Source organism: Aspergillus terreus, genomic scaffold, assembly GCF_000149615.1.
Source record: "Aspergillus terreus NIH2624 scaffold_4 genomic scaffold, whole genome shotgun sequence".
Taxonomy (NCBI): Eukaryota; Fungi; Ascomycota; class Eurotiomycetes; order Eurotiales; family Aspergillaceae; genus Aspergillus; species Aspergillus terreus.
This window is the reverse complement of record NT_165927.1, coordinates 234,002-247,875: the sequence shown is the minus strand read 5'-3', so window position 1 is coordinate 247,875 and position 13,874 is coordinate 234,002. Positions and strand designations below refer to the sequence as shown.

The window sequence follows — 13,874 nt, the reverse complement described above, 5'->3', positions numbered from 1 at the left end:
CTACAGATACAATTCAGATCTGCAGCAGTGCAGCTTGGGATTGGGTTGTACAAAGCTGCAATGGCTAGGGCCATTGTACGCTGTACCAATGGTGGTCAAGGGCGTCGTCTGAACCATCGGCATGACACCATTCTGCATATTGTTGTAGACGCGGCAGAAGGGCATGATACTGAATAGTAGGTAGGGATCAGTGGGATCAGAGGGTTTGCCACTCATCCCGTCAACTGTCCCCAGACAGCGCCTGATAAGGAAGCACCCGGGAGCGCGGTGTTTCCACACCATTCTTGAGGCATTCTTTACAGAGAGGGGGGCAGTGGTGGAGCACGAATGGGGCGGTGGTTGTGATGACCTAGGAAGCCCATGGTTATTGGCGGTGGGCGCCCAAGCGTCCGCCGAACCGTCCGCAAGGGGACGCCCGTAAGAATAGGAGCAACAGGGGGTACATTCCCACTAGGGCGCCCGGTCCGATCTGGAGGGGAGAGGGCGTCAGACTGGTGGGTAGGATGGATGGATTGACGGATTGACATGGGAGAATCGGCCGCCCACAGTGCAGACGTGGCGTTGAGAACGCAGACGCCCAACAGCACCCCCACCCATGGCATTCACATCACATTCACGCAGTGTGATCATGCCATTGCGTTGTTGACTGTGGCGTTGGATGTTATTTCGTGGAGTTCAGAGAACTCCGGAGAATATGCGAGAGAGGCCGTAGCCACGGTAGGTCCTAGTCCGTAGTCCAAGGCGATCACCATGGACCGGTCGTCTCCACAGCGGTGCGTGGCTGTAACGTGGGGGAGAGACGATGGCTTGGAGAGCGCGGTGTAACTCGGAGGAGGAGGAGGAGTTGGATCGGGACAGATCATGAATAATTCGAATTGAGAGAAGAAGGGAGAAGATGGGAGGCACTCGTTTAGGCAAAAGCTGCAGAAGTCACAGTCGGGATGGCTCCACCAAACGGGTGAGATCCCTGCCAATCATTTCTTTTTTTGTTTTTATTATTTTCGAGGTAGTAGTAGTATACGGAGTACTACAGAGTACTCGTGATGATGATTATTGTACAATATTTATAATACTATATTCTATTCTATTATTACTATGATCATTGACCGACAGAGTATGGAATATAACTAGATCACCTCAGCCACCTGATCCAAGTGTAGACGCCTCTCATGCTAGAACATTCGAGTCGATACTACGGAGTACACTATCACCACCCAGATACTCCTCTACCTGTACCTGTACTGATGAAGTGCCATCCTACTGGACTACCAATTTCCTCTACTGACCTACCCATTATTAAGAATTATTGACGATGACCTATCTACTCCATACTCCCGTATAGGGTAGTCCCATGTACCCGGTCCGACTGGCACGGATATTTTATCCGCCCCGCCCATCATCCTCCCACTACTACGGAGTATACTGGTACCCCTCGGAATTAGTGGCTAAGATGGTCAGAATAACTACACCGAAAAGATAGCCGTCTCCATGTCTCCATCACCTGTCGGCCTTTGCCTCAATTCCCCTAACAATAACTATGGAGTATAGTAATACCCTCAAATTCGCCACCGTGGATCAACCCTCATCCTTCGCTGGAAGATCACCAAAGCGACCCTCAAGGAAAAAACCGCAGAGCAAATCATACAAACAATCCAAATGAAATGATAAAGAAAATAAAACGAAGCGGGGAATGCACCTCGGCCCATGACGTCATCCCCCATGAACCTAACCCCGATCACCCTCCATTTTCTCCCTTCTCCCTCCATCCATACCGATACAATTCCGACAATGCAATTGCTTCGCCCAGCCACCACTGACGTAGGTGGTGGTGTAAGGGGACCGTTGGCGCCCAGGGCCCGCCATGGGTCACATTCACACCGCTTGCATCCTTCCTCCCTACGAGTAGGTTACCTAGTCAGTACCTAGCTACGTACTAGGGCACCGACTTACGAGCCACTCAATATGAAAGGAGTGAAAGGAGATGCACGGCCCCACTGGCTCTACCTAGACGGGCTAGACAGGGGCACACGCCATACAGCACAGTGGCAAACTCGACAATCGCGAGCTAACTAGTTAGTGAGTACTTACCTACCTACTTAGGTACCGTGCCTGACCTACCTACGCCGCCGCCGCCGCTGGCGCTCGCTCCACTGCCACCGTCCATCATGGAGCACGGTTACGTGTCTTCAAGCCATCCATCTCAACCGCAATGTCCACACGGCCTCATCTGCCACGCCGTGAATGGCCCGGGCTTCCCGTTCGAGGAGACGGCGCCTTGTGATCTTCGCTCTGGGCATGAAGCTCGATCAGAGAGGATCGATCCTTCGGTCCAGGGACACGTCCCGGGCTTTAAGGGCACGCAGTCTCTGTCTGTCTGTCTGTTTGTCATTGATATCAACTATCGGTAAGAATACATCGCAATCATAACGCCTCGGCGTAACTACAGTCGCTGTAGACAACATATAAACAACAACAGCAAGTGCAAGAATGTATATCGAAGCATCAACCGTCCGTCACCCATCAACCGTCAACCCCGTCAACCGTGACCGCACATCACATCACATCACATCATGTCCAAGCTCATTATGTATAATTACCATTAACGCCAGCATCGCCGGCATCCACCTACCGGTCCATCCCCAGAGACGCCACCTTGCCTGCAAACCGAGCGCCAGCACTGCCCCGTTTGTGCAACTTCTCGCGCTCTTTGCTATCCAGCGAGCTCGGTCCCTGCGACGACGATGTGTTCTCACTGCTGCCCCGGATGCTAGGCAGTGAGCCCAGCGTGTCTGCTGTACCTTTCTGGGATCCAGACGTAGCGGGCAGGCCAAACGCAGACACTCGGGCCGTTCGTTGGCTCAGATAGAGCTGCGCCGCCGGAGACAGCGGGATCGGAGGCGACTGCGACGGGATCTCCGCCCCATTCTGGACAAGCAGTTCCGCAATGGGGAAGGGGATGGCTTTCACGGAAGTGCTGGATCGTGCGGAAACGCTGGACGCGGGGGATGCCGGGTCGGCAGCCGCGAGGGCGAGGAAGACCGCATGGGTATTGCGGGAACGGTCAGTGACGTTGACGTTGGCACGTAGCGCGATGCCGTAGAGGACACCCTGGATGTCGTTTTTCTTGATCGCCGCGAGCAGCGTTTCATCGGGCGTCGCAAAATGCGACAAAGGCGATGGTAGCGGCTGCACGTAGGCTCGTTCGCTGTACTTGGCGGTGATGAACTTCAGCCGCTGTTCCCGCGTCGATGAGGCCGACGGCTTCTGAGACTGGTCCAGCATGGCCTCCCACACCATGTTGCTCACCCGGTTGCCCACCTGTAAAAGGATCTCGACAATGTCGTTTGAGAACGAATTCACATCCAGCGTCAGGGACCGAATCTTCGAGATGTGCGTCCCTAGAGATCGGTGGATGCCGCTACACTCGATGCACAGAACGATCCCCAGGTTGATAGAGACCCATTCCACCTTGGACGCAGACCCGCAATCCGCACACCAATTATTGCCTTGGTCGGCATCCCGAACCGTCTGTAGCAGCTTGGAGGGGTTTTCCTCGAAGCTATGACTATCGCCCCGGACGTAACTCGGTCGTGCACCTACCGTCGTACGCCGAGTAACGTTGCTGGTCGAGCTAGTCGAATGGGACGGTTGGCCCCCGTATGAGTTTTTGCCCGTCAACACCGACCCAATATCTCGACCAAATGACGATTCATTGCTGGACGAGAGCGGAGGAGACTGCATGCCGCGGCCCTCCACAGCGCTTTGCAAGGCATTGTTGATGGCCCGGATCCAGTTGCCCATATCCTCTTCCGAGGTAGCTTGGTATATGCGTTTGTACTGGGGCGTAATGACTTCAAAGCAGAACCGGCGTTCGGCGTTCCGCGCCTCGCGGACTGATGCCATCCGCAGATCTATCGGGTCCATGTGCAGGTCGAGCTTCTGCTTCCAGTTGCTGTACTCGGTGAGCTTTCCTTGATCGAGCACAATCCAGAACCTAGTTCAGCATCAGTATACAATTCCTCGTTACATCGGGTAGGCTGGTACTTACTTATGCCACGCCTGTTTGTTGATGCCTTTAGGATCGATGTGCGACCCTGGTCGGGACAGTGCCCAAAGAAGCCCTTCCTTCTTTTGCTGCCCTGTAGGTTGTCAGTTGCGCCCCAAACCAATGTCAATGTAAGGTCAGGCATACCACAAGAACCCGCTGCCGACGGTGGGATGGACGTCGGAGCCGAGCTGTTCACGCCAGAGGAACTTCCTTGTATGGACAAGGAAGATGTATTGCTGGTCACACTCCGGAGTTGTGACCCCGTACTGTCCGCACGGCCGAGTTCGCTATCTGCCTTCTGCCCTCCATTGGCGCTCCCTGGGATTGAGGATACACCCGTGGTCGTGAATTGGTCAGGCTCAAGATACGTATTGCTGCCTGTTTCCAACGCTCTTCGCTTCTCTTCTCGTTCCGTCCGCTGGAACTGGAACTCTTTGTCGACTTGATTGACTTCGTGGATGAGAGCATCCAGCTGAGGAATCATATCGTCCACCTTCTTCGCGGTAGCAAGGAAACTCTTGGCTTGCGTATCGGCGTACTTGGTCAGGTACGAAAGAACTTCCTGTTCTTTACGACCTCCGTGGAGATCCTGCATGAAGGAAGAGTAATCGAAGCGCTTCAGCTCAAAATTCCGACGCTTGGCCTGATATTTGGAATCACTCTCAGCCCGCTTCTTCTCTTTCATCGAGTCTTGGCGTTGTCCTAAATAACGTCCCACGTAGGCGTAGTAGTCTCTGCTTTCTTCCTCAAATTCCTTCTTCTTCGCCTCGGCTTGTTTGATGTCGTTGTTGTAGAGCTTTATCAGTGGCTCGATGACCAGCCGTTGGAGCTGGATCGTATTCAGCCTTTCGTAGCTCAAGATCTGCCGTGCAGTCTTCTCAAAGTAGTGGTCCAAAGCCGGTTGGATAGCGTTGGCATTGGTGGTCGACGCTTCGCTCAAAGCGGAAAGAAACGCATCGACCGCATCATTGCAGATCGTCTGGGCCTGCTGAGCCGCCTCGGCCTTCTTCAGGACCTTCTTAATCTTGGCGCGCATATTCCCGGTCTTCTGCTCGAGCGCTTTCATCGTCGCCCGGAACAAGGGGCCATCCTCCACCGCACTCATGTCCTCGCCAGGCCGCGAATGTTGAAGGTCAACCTTGACGGGAGGTGGAGGGGCGGGGACCTGTGTATCACCCACCTCTGGCGGTGTAGTAGGAGGAATCTGAGGGTTGGAAACCGATTCCACATCACTAGAATGCGAGAGAACCGACTGCGAAGAAGGCATGCGGTTCCGAGGCGGGACGCTGATTTCCAGGTTCGGCGACAGGATCTGTGGGCTGGGAAGCGAGCGAACGTTATTGTGCACCCAGAACGAGAAATGGGCGAGGGTGTTCAGCCGGTTGGTCCGCTGGTCGTAGTCCAGGAAGCTGCAGCTGTTTCTCCAGCCGCCGCCTTTGTCCTCAGTCGGCTTGGGGGGTTTCCATTTCCAGGACCACTCGAACTGCACCGACGGGCTACCACTAGTCGAATAGTCGCCCATGAACTGCACGTTGGGGTTATTCTGCAGGTTCGGGTTGGCATGGAACTCCCGCGTGATCAGATTATCCAACTCCCGCGAGTTCGGCGCATGGGCGAAGGTCAGCCCCGTCAGCACCGTGTCCGCCACTTCAGGGAGCGAGGTCGAAACGCCATTGACTGTGGAATTGGCGACATTGCCCGTCTGCGTTTGTCTCAGTATGAAGGTGAATTTGAAGCATAGCTCGTCCTCGTTGGATAGGCGCAAAAGAAAGGAGGGCGCTCCCGCGGACGGAGGAAGATCGGGGTCCTACAAAGCGAAACCGGTCAGCCCATGAACAAATCGACCCTCGACGATCTCGATGTTACCTGTATGTACTCTATCGGGGTGTCATCCCCGGGATCGCGCTTCGCCGTGTATCGGGTGGCGGGAAAGGCGTTCGGAATGAGGTTCAACAAGACGCGATTCTTGGAATTCGTAATCGTCACCGATGCGATCGTAACTGTTGCAGACATACTTGTTAGCGCCCTTATCATCCAGTCCGACAACGGCGGTCCAGAAACAAATGGGAGGATCCATACACCTGGTTTGGTCCTTGAAATAGAGACTCCCAGAGTCTTCCAGACGGCTTCCAACATTCCCCATGGTGAATCGGTAGCGTTATGCGATCGCCGCTGACGATATACTGTCGAAAAAAGGCACAACAGAGGCGAAGATGCTCATCGATGGTTTGCGCGCCCACGGTCGGAGGAGCGGACGGGTTGCACGTCGACGCGGTCGCAAACGTTCCGAAGCAACTGAGCCGTCATCCAGGCTGGAATCAGGTCATAGATGCGTGGCAGCGGTTGAATATCGGGTAATCAGCGATATCAGGTATGACGCGAGGGCTGGGGACGGCAGTGGGAGGTGTTAATGCGGTCGGAGATGGAGAGAGGGGCTGTATGGCAGATTGAGCGGGAAAGCCGTGTTTATCGTGGAGACGGGAACAACAGAAGGCGTGGCAGGACCAACACAGATGGGAGAAGAGAATGATCGGGAAGACAACTCGAGTTGACGAGAGGAGGAGAGACGACGAGAAGGTGAATAAACGGGGGAGGGAGTAATGATTAAATGATTGAGTTGAATCACGAGGGGGGAGGCGCTTACTTTAGACTGCTGGGCTGTGCCTGAGGATTTGCTTGTCCCGCGCACTAAACATCCTTGGGTCTATATATACGTCCCAACCACCAGCCTTTTTACGTCGATTTCTACCTAGTATCGTGTGAAAGCGCATACAATGGACTGAACCCCACGGTAGAAGTCCGTTGGAGCATAGTCATTGTCTTGTCTATTTATATCGTCTCGGGGTCAAAGACCAGTCACTCGATCATATCAGACGACAGGACGCTAAAGGCGTGACAATGCCGCTACGAGGCCATCACCCCCACCCTCGAGAATGAATCCAGAGGAAGGAATCAAAGATTAGGCTGTATTTAGAAGGAGTAACAATAAACGAATAATTATGAAACACCCTAGGGTGAAGGGAATACCCGGTCTGGAGACGGCATATCCCATTTGCGGAAGAATAAATACAACGATAAACGAAAGGGTCGGGGTATCCTCCATGCTATGAATATCAACATGTTGCTCCGTGAAACCAGTAATCAAAGAACAACCTAGACGGCGTGAAGAGTACAACACCACGTCGTGTCTGCTCGAGTATACTCCTGGTGCGCAGCCAGGAAAGGATTAATGCGACAACGCAGGATCACCGGCTATGGTCCCTGCAAAGCTCATCCGCTCCGAGCTTGTCGACAGGCTTGGACACTGAAGCATCGGCCGTGACAGTTGTCTTCGGCGCTGAATGACGGCGACTCGAGTGAGCCTGATGGCGCTCGTCCTCTGCTTGGGCCCACTTCATAACCTGACCTTTCACGTCTCGCATATCATGCACCTTTTGCGCAAACTCTCCGCGTTTCTTGAGCGATACCCCACTGCGCTCGTCGAGCTTCTCCTCGTCTGAACTCGATAGTGAAAGCGACGAGCTGCTGCCCGACTGCTGGAGAAAGGTCATTTGAAATCCCTGATTCTTCTTAAACTCGCGCTGTTCGTTCTTCATCGCTCCCATGCGCTCCGCATCCTTGACACAATCCAGAGTCGTGATATGAAGGCCCGGAAGATTAGTAGAAAGGAATTCCTTCAGCAAGTACAGGTACTCGCCGTTTGGTCGGTACGTGCCGCTGTCATTGTCGATGAATAATTCGTAATCGGCCGGGTTGGTCGATGCTTCCGTCTCCTCGACCGGTTCCTCCACGGGAATCTCAGTTTGCGAAAGGGAATGGCGGTGATGTTTGCGGCGGCGAACGAAGAACTCGCCCGAATAGGCGATGTAGATGGAAACATTACTGTGCATCGTATGCTTGCTCAACAGATCAATCCCGAACTCCTTTCCTGTCTCCGTGAAGCGCAACTGGGCATCGAGGGTGAGAACGTAAGTAAAGATACGCCCTCCTTGGGCATGATGGACAAATTCGAGAAACTTCTGCGTCAGAGCGGTACACGGGGATTCGAACTGGCCATTCAAGGTCGATCTATCAAAGTTGTAGATTCGCCGATGTTGGTGATGAAGCGCTCGATTGAGGATGCGTCCTCGAAGGCTTTGCGACGTGAACATTCCGGCTACAAAAGGTCTGAACTCGACGTAGCGATGGTACAACTTCTCGGGGACCGGCCCCTTGAGTTGAATCTGAATCGCTTGAAAACTAGACACAAGCAATAATCGGTGAGCAAATTTCCGCCAAAACGCATCGAACAGAGGGACACACTTATAACGGCTCGTCTGGCGATTTCCATCCTGGCTCTGCACTTCATCCTTGGTCCCCGTCAATCGGCCGATCAACGGGGAGAAGTGTTTGAACCAATAATTCGGTCCAACTGTATACACATGGGCGCCCTCCGTGCCCGGCGTTCTCCCCAGGCATTCGACGCTGATCATGAGGTGGGAACCCACATCCAGGCGTCCGGAGGCCAGCGCGGCGATGTTCCCGAAAAGATACACCCGCTTACTGCCGGTGCGTTTCTTCACCTTGAAGGTCCGCTCCTTGAGACCCGGCCAGTCGTCATTAATGGAGTTCACCTCCACGTACGCATTGCCGAGACGGTCATCGTGATCCGCTGCGTCTTCGTCGTACACGCAACACTTGAGCTGAAATCCGGACTCGGGAATATTCGCGACAACCCATTCGCTGCCCCAAATCGGATCCCGATTCTTGCGCACCGTCGGGGTCCGGAAGGTCAACGGGGGATCCTCCTTGTGTCGCTGAGGAAGGTTGACCGTCAGTTGCGCGACTACATACGGATCGGAGGAGAAACTCGCAAAATCCGCACAAGGCAGATTGATGCCCCGATGGAAGGTGAACTTGAGGGTGTAGCCGGGAGGTGCCGGAGGGAACGGGGTACTATCAAAGCCCCCCGCAGGCTGGTGATGCGCCGCATCGCCGCCGGTAAGAGCCGCCTTCATGGCGACGGCACGGTCGTGGAGGTGTTCTGTTTTGTCGACTATCTTGGGTGCATACTTGTCAGTCACATGCGCCGGACGGGCTTGAGGCTGCGGCTCCTCGTCCATCTCAACAGTAGGACTCGTAGTGAGGACGAGTCAGGGTACTAGTAGTAGTAGGACAGATGACGTGGGTTTCGAATCCCTCAAAATTCAGGGCTGATTTTTCGCTGCTGCCTACACCATTTCAGGGATCAGCGGGGGAGGGAATCAGGTGGAGTCTGTTGGCTGCAGGGCGGATCAAATGCAGTGAGACGATTGCTGAACCCGTGGCTTGGGTGAAAAGATTGATAATAATAAACAACCTCAGGGGAAGCCTACCGACCCCACTTGCCGGGTGAAAGTAGAGATCAGGATGTGAGGATATACAAAGAGGAGAAAGGACGACAGGACAAAAGGAGGAGAGGCTAGAAAGTGTGAAGGAAGTCAAAAGAGGAGTGATGATGACGATAAGGTCGGACACAGACCCCTGACAGGGTACCTAGGTACTTACCTACCCACCTAGGCAAGAGCGTGCTTTCTGACTAACGAGGGGCTCCGACGGCTCCTCGGTTGCCCCCCAACTAAGCAAGGCCAAGCTTTGGCGATCGCTCCTCATCAGTTCCTCTGTCGGGGCTGTCAGGCTCGTGAACTGCCTTTCACCCCTTCTCTCGCCGTGATCTCGACTATAGAACCCATCCGGCTGGTCCCTGTTCGATGCTCCGGTTCAACCGATCTCCCCATCCGCCTCCTCGGGACCTTTCGGATAATACGACAGCCCTGTCTCACGTGGTCCGGTCCATCATCCGTGCGTAGGGCTGAAACAAGGCGACGAACGCCAGCAGCCCTACGGAGTATATCTGCAGGTCGAGTTGGAAAATATCTTTCATATTAAAGCATCTACAGACGTCGATCTTTCTTGAAGCCGGTTCTGTATTTATTCCTGTAGGGTGTATCATCGCATAGCATCTTCGGAAACACAGGCGTAGAGAAATGCACCGAGACTCCAACAAGATTTGAACAAGAGATAAAGAAGAACAAGAAAACAAGGAGCAAACGAAAGAAAAGAAAAGAAGAATCGACCTGCTTCATAGCTCGTTTCATTTCATCGCTTGTTCCGGCAAGCCACCGTCGCCAAACCCTCTCTTCACGCTCCCCGGAACAAGAACTGCATATCTTCTGGCGTGAGCTTCTCCAGCGCTTCGCCCTGATCCTTGTTGATCGTGCCGTTGATCAGGTTGGCCTTCTTCTCTTGAAGCAACACAATGCGAGATTCCACCGAATCCTCGATGCACAGCCGCGTGATCACACAAGGGCGCCGTTGACCAATTCGGTGACATCTATCCGCACTCTGCCACTCGGCGGCCGGATTCCACCACCTGAAATCTCCATTAGTACAAGTCCGACCCACCATCTGATAGGAACTTACGGGTCAACAATAAATACCCTCGACGCCTCGGTCAAGTTCAGAGCAACACCTCCAGCCTTGAGAGAGACGAGGAACACCTCTACATCCACGTTCTTCATGAAATAGTCGATCGATTTCTGACGCTGGGCCGGAGTCATGGTTCCATCAAGCATGACCGTGTTGAAACCAGCCCGACGAAGACGCCATTCCACAAGCTGGAGCATCGACGTAAACTGAGAGAATACGATCGATTTGTGAGTCTGCTTCTTGCTTCGCAGTTTGTAAAGCTCGTAAACAAGCATCTCGATCTTCGTTGAAGATGTCCAGTCTTCCATACGGATCCGGTTGATGATGGAGTTCTTCTTGACATGCTCCTCTTCCTGCTCAATATCCGGCTGTTCAAAGTCGATAGAGAGCGGAATATGGCAGCGGGGGCAATCGACAACAGAGTCAGCGTCGAAGGACCGAATATAGTCTTTCGCGCATTGACGGCAGAATTCATGGTGACAACGAGACCGGATCGCTTCCTCGGCCGGCTCATCACAGATATTGCACACCAAAACATTCTGGCCATTCTCGGCGTGCTTCTTCAAAATGAGATCCGGATGGTTCGACACTTGACGCATCTGCATGATAAGTCCAAAAATATTGGCGTAGTTATTGAGCATCACACCCCTGCTCACGTAAGTATCAAACTTCCGAGTAGAGTTCGTCATGATGCTTCGAGAGAAGTCACGTTCAATGTCTCCAAAAAACTCGTTATGCAGAATCACCCTAGACAACGTTAGTGCTGTGGTAAGCACCGAGATATAACAATACCACTCACCGCTTTGGCGGAAGCTCCATCGAAGCAGTGTGGTCCCGTTTGACTCGTCGGAGCATGATTCTGTCGGTGATGAGACGTAACTTGGCCAAGGCGTCCTTTCTCACTTCCGGATTGTCTCGCTCGGTGACTGCTACGGGTTAGAGACAGTAAAGTGATGCACGCCGCCCAAACTCACTTGGATTCAGGATCTCCTGGTTGAATACCGAGACATGGCTAAACCCACTGTGATGTACGTTAGTAGATGAAGAATTGTCCAAGGTAAGATGCCCATACCTGTGATTGCAAGTAGTGCATCGTTTCTCGGCATCTTGGGACCAGTGGAGTTGCTGGCACTTGCATTGTTTGCAGAAGTAGCAAGCAAAGGGTCGGACTTCAAGAAAGCGCAAGAGAGAAAAGAATTCACCGATTCGGTTCTGCACAGGCGTTCCCGATAGACACCACTTGTAGCTAGCTTTAAGCGCGAAACACGCGCGAGCAACACTTGTGGTTCGTTGCTGTCGACGTAAGTAAGAGACTACCTATTCTTCGCACGACGTAGAGCCATACCTTGATACTGTGGGCCTCGTCAAGAATAAGACGGTGATAGTCGATGGAGTGGATGACGCCTTTTGATGTTAGCAAGACCGGTCCATGTATGCGTCATTTCATCACATACTATCTTCCTTCACGATCCCGTCACTGCGATTCCAACCTTTCCATTCTTTGCGATGGATCGATTCGAGACCAGAGTCTATCGAAATTAGACGTCATCGTTTCAACCTTCCAGGGGACGTACAAGATATCATGATCACATCGTATTTTAAAAGATCTTTCTTCGTAAGACCCTTGACTTTGCTGTTTGAATTATGGTACACCAGAACTTTGAGCTGGCCATTGGTGTATGCCTGGATATGGTCAGATTCGAAACTCTAGCCCGTAGAAAAAGAAACTGACCGCAATCTCCGACTGCCACTGCATCAAGGCAACAGGCGGCACGACGACCAGAGATGGTTTGCCCGCAGGATAGTCGGACATCAACAAGGACACTGCCTGAATGGTCTTTCCCATACCCATTTCGTCACCCAGCAGACCACCTTTGTATTGAGTCTGCTCTTGGCGCATCATCCAGTTGAGACCTTCAAGCTGGAATGACTTGAGCGTTCTCGAGATACCCACAGGCTGCTCGGCGGGTACAGGCGTGATGGGAGGTGTGTTCCTTAGCTCGTCCCACATGGAGACAATAAGGGGATGCTGCTTTTCAAGCTTCTTGCGTTCTTTGAACGCCTATAGAAAATGTCAATATCACTTCTAAATTGCTGAATTAAAGCACTCACGCGATAAGTCATCCATGACTGTGTCGCCGGCCGTTCGACGAATTCACGTGTAGGAACGCGAGTCCGAGGCTGGCGTCTTTGACCTCTCGAACCCGAGGTAGTTGCACGTCTCGGTGGCCTCTGTTCAATCAGAGGGATCTCAGCTTCTGAGTCGGTCGAGTCACCCGAGCTGGTGATGTACAGATTCGCATCTTCGGATCCATCGTCCAGGAGCGAATCCCCATCTTCACTGTTCGGAATCACGTTCTTATCCGTAGATCGACGAGTCCGTTTTGAGACCTGTTGCGGCTGCCACGGCTCCGAGTCATCTTCCGTCATTCCATCCATATCGGCATCCGATTCTAGTTCCGATAAGCTACTCTCGCCCTCTGAATCCGCAATCTCCAGATTCTCGGTGCCTGAGAGTTTCGGTCTTTTGGGGAAGGACACTTGGTATTCCTGTGCTTGAAGCGACAGGGCCAAGGCCTCATCCGCATTATCAGGGGTAGAATCCGAGATTGCCGAAAAGGCCCTCTTGGTTCCGTTTGCCGCGTGGAGGGACATGGCACTGGAGCGCAGTTCTCTAGCCCGGGTTGAAGCACTGACTCTCTTCCTGGATCTGCCGGCATCCGACGCGACGGGTGTCACTGCCACACTCGTAGCTGGAGTACTGTATCCGTTGGTGCCATCGTAAGAGGTATCATCGACGGCAGACGAGGTAGCACGCGACGACGACCGGCTGGGGACGGGGATGGCGACTTCGAGAGAGACTCGTTTATGGCCAAGGCCAGTACTAGCCGGCTGGGGCGGGTTCATAGTCTTTCCTTCATCCGTAGGTGTTGTGTCGATATTATTGGAATTGAGCGATTGTCGAGTCAGTCTGGCAGAGGTTCGTCTAGGCGGAGGAGGGATATCTAAGATGTGCCATTCTATTAGCCACGGGTCTTCAAGATGCGGATATTTCCCTTTCTTCCTTTCATTCAAGAGAGATGCAAATGCAAATCCTGGGATGGCAATGTGAATGTACAGATAGGGGGGATATTACCTTCGACGGACGCCGCCGACTTGGCCGCAGAGGGTCTTCTCCCCATATTGACGAGGATGACAGCGGAAACTCAATAAACTTCGGTCAGCGGTCAAATGATGGACAAATGAAGCCTAATTGAGAGAAACCCCTGGTGGGAGGTTCTGCAGGAACGGAGACGACAGAGGCCGCCAGCTGCAGGTGGCGACAGTGAGAAGCTCCGTGCCTGGATAGCCTGAATAATGGGATGAAGAGTGGAGAATG

The 13,874-nt window shown here is 53.1% G+C and overlaps 4 protein-coding genes across 4 annotated transcripts; 1 reads left to right on the top strand and 3 right to left on the bottom strand.

Annotated features, from left to right (window-relative positions):
• Positions 1-2,165: 2,165 nt before the first annotated feature.
• Positions 2,166-2,546, top strand: ATEG_02868 (uncharacterized protein; the record flags this gene model as incomplete). The annotated part of the gene is made up of 2 exons (XM_001212046.1): positions 2,166-2,404; positions 2,477-2,546. The coding sequence occupies 2 exons, from the start codon at positions 2,166-2,168 to the stop codon at positions 2,544-2,546; spliced, it is 309 nt and encodes a 102-aa protein (XP_001212046.1).
• A 79-nt stretch (positions 2,547-2,625) lies between these two features.
• ATEG_02867 (putative ARF GTPase activator (Csx2)) lies at positions 2,626-6,191 on the bottom strand (the record flags this gene model as incomplete). The annotated part of the gene is made up of 5 exons (XM_001212045.1): positions 2,626-3,994; positions 4,049-4,139; positions 4,193-5,855; positions 5,915-6,048; positions 6,128-6,191. 5 exons carry the CDS (start codon positions 6,189-6,191, stop codon positions 2,626-2,628), a joined length of 3,321 nt encoding a protein of 1,106 aa, XP_001212045.1.
• Positions 6,192-7,293: 1,102 nt separating this feature from the next.
• Positions 7,294-9,150, bottom strand: ATEG_02866 (C2 domain protein; the record flags this gene model as incomplete). Its single annotated transcript, XM_001212044.1, has 1 exon — positions 7,294-9,150. The coding sequence occupies one exon, from the start codon at positions 9,148-9,150 to the stop codon at positions 7,294-7,296; it is 1,857 nt and encodes a 618-aa protein (XP_001212044.1).
• Positions 9,151-10,207: 1,057 nt separating this feature from the next.
• ATEG_02865 (DNA repair protein RAD16) lies at positions 10,208-13,677 on the bottom strand (the record flags this gene model as incomplete). Its single annotated transcript, XM_001212043.1, has 11 exons — positions 10,208-10,439; positions 10,490-11,242; positions 11,295-11,421; positions 11,470-11,516; positions 11,568-11,788; positions 11,841-11,899; positions 11,950-12,024; positions 12,070-12,178; positions 12,228-12,557; positions 12,608-13,500; positions 13,632-13,677. The coding sequence occupies 11 exons, from the start codon at positions 13,675-13,677 to the stop codon at positions 10,208-10,210; spliced, it is 2,892 nt and encodes a 963-aa protein (XP_001212043.1).
• Positions 13,678-13,874: the final 197 nt, after the last annotated feature.